The sequence below is a fragment of the Nicotiana sylvestris genome, chromosome 11 (genome assembly GCF_000393655.2).
Source record: "Nicotiana sylvestris chromosome 11, ASM39365v2, whole genome shotgun sequence".
NCBI lineage: Eukaryota > Viridiplantae > Streptophyta > Magnoliopsida > Solanales > Solanaceae > Nicotiana > Nicotiana sylvestris.
In genome coordinates this window covers 23,488,441-23,493,659 of record NC_091067.1, presented here as the reverse complement: position 1 = coordinate 23,493,659, position 5,219 = coordinate 23,488,441, and the positions used below count along the sequence as shown (strand labels likewise).

Here is a 5,219-nt window from a genome sequence, read left to right as displayed (position 1 = left end):
ACCATTTGAACAAAACCCCTGCTCAGATTTCCATTCTGTCACTACTACAGAATCCTGAGACGCATAGGAATGCGTTAATAAAAGTATTGAACAAAGCTTACATGCCCAACAACATCACCAATGGAGAGATTGCCAATATGGTAGGGCAAGTATTAGAGAGCCACAAGATCACCTTTCACGAAGACGAACTACCACTTGAAATACTGATTCACAACAGGGCACTGCACATCACAGTACAGTTTGAAGACAAATTTATCGCCAGAGTCCTAATAGATGGGGGTTCGAGCCTCAATATTTGTCCGTTGACTACTTTGAAAGGGTTGGATAAAGATTTCCATGAGATACGAGTAGGGAGTATGAATGTGAAAGCATTGTCTCAAAGGGCCACAATTCGAGAAATCAACTTTTGATGGGCCCGACTTGGTTTAATGTTGAGTTTCAAGTATTGGACATATCTGCTACGTACAATCTTTTATGGGATGACCTTGGATACATGCTGCTGGACTTGTAGCTTCTATGCTATAGCAGGCCGTGAAGTTCAAATGGAATCATCAGGAAGTGATCATTCATGAAGATGTAAGTAGTCCTATTTATACCAATCAAACTATTTGGGTTGTCGAGAATAGAAAGAAGCTGGGTGGAGAAACGTACAATTGCATCGAGTGTGTCAATGCAATAGAGAAAGACAAGTGGTGGAGTAATAGGATCAAAAGCATATTGTTATGGACAGGGTATGAACCCAGTAAAGGTCTCTGCAAGAATCTCCAGGGTATCACTAAGCCAATACAACCGAAATGTCATGGTACCACCTTTGGACTTGGATATCAGTACACCTGGCAGGAGTACGATGATTGGTTGCCTCCATGGCGTGGTCCCTATTACCCTCTTGGACAACCCATACCGTATCTGTATTAGACAATTCAACAGACTGACATGATATAGGGATTTGAAGAAGATGAGGCTTTAGCTAGCCTAAGGAATCTATTTTTGGATAATGAATACATGGACTACAATGCTATAGTTGAGGAGGAGGAGCAAGAAGACCTCACCATTCAGACCATGGGAAAACGTGTCATTCTCAAGAATTAGACTGTTGCACCATCCCGGGCCCGTCGATTTCTTGGGTAGCCTGGAAATTAACATGATCTATTTTTTAAAAAAGGCAATTTTAAGCATTTAAGACATTTTTAGTGTTTGGTTTAGATGCATTTTATTTTGAAATAATTGCTCGAATTATCGGGCCGTACTTGTTTCAATTCTCTCAAGATTTATTTAATGCATTGCTATTTTAGTATTTATTATTATCTTTTATATTTTCTCTCTACAACATTATTATTACTTATCCTAATGAACCAATGAGTGTGACATGTAATGAGATAATGCAACATAATGATAGTGGCTCAGAAGAGATGGATGAAGAGGATGTGATACCTGAGAAAATTGTCAGAGAAGAAATAAACCCACACCATTATTATATAACAGGAATAATGGACCAAAGAAAATATTTAATATTAATAAATACAGGGCAGGAAGAGAATTATGTTATAAGAGAATTAATACCAGAACAAAAGATAGTGACAATAGAGCAGCAAAATTCAGAATTACCAAAAGCATTAAGAAAAAACGAAGAAACAACTGAAAAAGAATTAATTATAGGAGGAATACCAATATTAATAAATTTCAAAATATATCAAGGAGATAAAAACATTACACTAGGAATAAAATGGTTAGAAAAAGTCAAACCATATAAGTTAGAAGATAGGAAATTAACAATAAGTTATGAAAATAAGAAAATAATAATAAAAAGAACCTTAATATAATGCCAAAAATATATATACTTGCCAAAATAATAATAGAAGGATATTATAATAGATATTATACACCTATAATGGATACATGAGCAGAAGCTAACAACAAAATCATAGAAAGAAACACTGACATTAATAGTACAAATCCGCAAGAAATACCCATAAACAGTGAGTCAATTACAGAAAATATGCAGAATAAAATAACTAAAAAATCAAGGAAAAATGGGAGATGCAAATACTAGAAAGGAAATTGAGGAGACTTCTCAGAATACTCCAATTACCAAGGGAACTGCTGCTCATCTTGAGCAGACATTGCTGAAATTCCGGGAGGAATTGGACCAAGTCCGGAACTTGGCAAGCCTATCAATCACTCTTGCTGCTCCTGTTGTTAAAGCCCAGAACCCCGCACCTCCACAGAACACCCCACAACCACCAGTACAACCCGCTCACACACAAGCCTACAACACATGCAATAACACTCCACTGCTCATTCCTGAACTGCAAAACACCACAAACAACCACCTCCACAATACTCTTGTCTTTGTAGACACTATACCCCACTACACCCAGCCAATCTCAGGTGCATCTAACTCAGACGATAAAGACTCCCTTATCAGGAATTTGGCCGCTGAACTCAAGAAGCTAGCCAGCCGGGTCCAGGGTGTCGAAGGTAGAAAAGGCGTTGAGGGGTTGAACTACGAGGATCTTTGTGTTCAGCCAGATGTTGAACTCCCGGAGGGGTACAAACCTCCCAAGTTCGAGATGTTCGACGATACAGGTGATCCCAGGGTCCATCTAAGAATGTATTGTGATAAGCTGGTAGGAGTTGGAAGGGACGAGAAGATTCACATGAAGCTGTTCATGAGGAGCCTGAAGGGCGATGCCCTATCTTGGTACATCAGCCAAGATTCAAAGAAGTGGACAAGTTGGGTGAGCATGGCATCCGATTTTATGGACCCGATTCAGGTTCAACACAGAGAACGCACCAGATGTGTTCTACATTCAGAATCTAAAAAAGAAACCCACAGAAACCTTTTGCGAGTATGTTACTCGTTGGAGGTCAGAAGCTACTAAGGTCAGGCCAGCCTTAGAGGAAGAGCAGATGAACAGGTTTTTTGTCCGGGCTCAGGATCCGCAATACTATGAAAGGCTGATACTGATAGAGGGTCAGAAATTCTCTGACATAATTAAGTTTGGGGAGAGGATCAAAGATGGTATCAAGAATGGTATGGTCACTAATCTCGAAGCATTACAGGCCACCAATAAAGCCTTACAGTCTGGTGGCACGGCAAAGAAAAAGGACGTGAATTCCGTAATGGCTACGCAAATAACCAAATACCAAACATATCCCTCAACTCTACTAACATATCAACCCTCCCCAAGTTACCAAGCACCCTCACCCATATACCAAATTCCACCACCCGCCTACCAATCACCTCCACCACCCACATATCAATCCACTTCACCAAGATATTCCCATGACGCACATGTGTACCAAGCATATAACTCCCAACCTTCTCATTACCCATCACCACCTACTCGCCAAAGCTTTCCTCGACCCAGACCAAATTTCGACCGTAGACCTCCCAGACAATATACCACCATTGCTGAACCAATTGACCAATTATATGAAAGACTTAAAGCAGCCGGTTATGTTGCCCCTATCCCAGCCATAACTCCAGAAAATTCCTCCCAATGGGTCAACCCGAACAAAACATGCGCATACCATTCTGGGATGAAAGGCCATAGCATCGACGAGTGTCGCTCGTTGAAAGACAAGATTCAGACCTTGATTGACAATAAGGTCATTATAGAAAAGGATCCTGTTCCAAATGTTCGCAACAACCCTCTGCCTGACCATAAGGGTGGAGACATTCATATGATCGAGATTGAGGATGATTGGGACCCCAAAGGGTCAATTGAGTTGATTGTTGAAGGAGATGAGCCTAAGAATCCGACGTTCACCCTCAATCACATTGTTGTTCAGATACAGCCTTCTGAGGGCGATGAGATAAATGTGTCTATACCGCTCGAGTTTGAGGTGCCTCCTGCAAAGGCGCCGAGGCCAATTTAGGTTGAGTTTAGGATCCCAAAAGCACCTGCACCGTTTGAAGTTGTTGTGTTACCCTCGAGGATGCCTATTCCAGTTTCCATGACAAAAGTGACGCCATTCAATTCAAACGCCATACCTTAGGATTACACAGCGGAAGCTAGGAGAAAAGGGAAAGCGCATACTAGAGAAGCGATCGCCACACAGGGCATGACCAGAACCGGTAGGATATACACTCCGGAACATTTAGCTGAGTCTAGCAAGCAAGACACTGGATGGTATGTCGAAACTGGACCCGATGACCTTTGGAGAAAGATATAGGACAAAGAATACTCGGTCCTTGAACAACTGAACAAAACACCAGCGCAGATTTCCATCATGGCTCTTTTGCGAACCTCTGAGGCACACAAAAATGCCTTGATGAAAATATTGAGTGAAGCTTATGTTTCCAGCAACATAATGGGAGGCGAGATGGCGAATATGGTAGGACAAGTGCTGGAAAGCCACAAGATCACCTTCCACGAAGATGAGTTACCATCAGAAGGACTGAGTCACAACAAGGCGTTGCATATCACCGTGCAATGCGAAGATTATTTCATCACCAGAATCTTGGTTGACGGAGGAGCCAGCCTTAACATTTGTCCACTAATAACTCTCAGGGCATTGGGGAAAGGTTTGCATGAGATCAAAGACAGAGCAATTAATGTTAAAGCTTTTGATGGGTCCCAAAGATCCACCATTGGGGAAATTAGCCTATGCTTGTAGATGAGACCTACCTGGTTCGATGTGGACTTTCAAGTTATAGACGTCCCGGCATCCTATAATTTATTTCTAGGACGACCCTGGATCCACGCCGCTGGGGCTGTGGCATCAACCTTGCAAAGCTGTAAAATATGAATAGAATCATCGGGAAGTGATCATTCATGGCTACGGTAGCAACCCTATATACAGTTGCCAAACCATCCCGATAATCGGAGGCAGGATAAGAATAGGCAGAGAAACATACCACCACATCGAGCGAGTCAACGCTGTAGACAAGGATAAATAGTGGGATAACAAGATCGAAAGTATCCTGAATTGGTGTGGGTACGAACCTAGATAGGGACTTGGCAAAAACCTCCAGGGAATCCCCAAACCCATCAAACTGAAGAAACATGGTACTACATTTGGTTTGGGTATGAGTACACTTGGGAGGAGTTCAATCACTGGTCGCCACCATGGCGTGGTCCCTACTACCCACTAGAGTACCCGATACCTCACCTGGAGCAAACTTTCCAGCCGACAGATACTATATATGGGTCGGAGGAAGATGAAGCATTGGTAGCTGTGAAGAATCTATTCCTGGAGAATGATGATATGTA

At 42.0% G+C, this 5,219-nt stretch overlaps 1 protein-coding gene across 1 annotated transcript; it reads left to right on the top strand.

The window, feature by feature from the left end:
• The first annotated feature begins 2,030 nt into the window (after positions 1–2,030).
• Positions 2,031–3,882, top strand: LOC138880819 (uncharacterized). Its single transcript, XM_070160998.1, has 2 exons — positions 2,031–2,738; positions 2,815–3,882. Exons 1-2 carry the CDS (start codon positions 2,031–2,033, stop codon positions 3,880–3,882), a joined length of 1,776 nt encoding a protein of 591 aa, XP_070017099.1.
• The last annotated feature ends 1,337 nt before the right edge of the window (positions 3,883–5,219 follow it).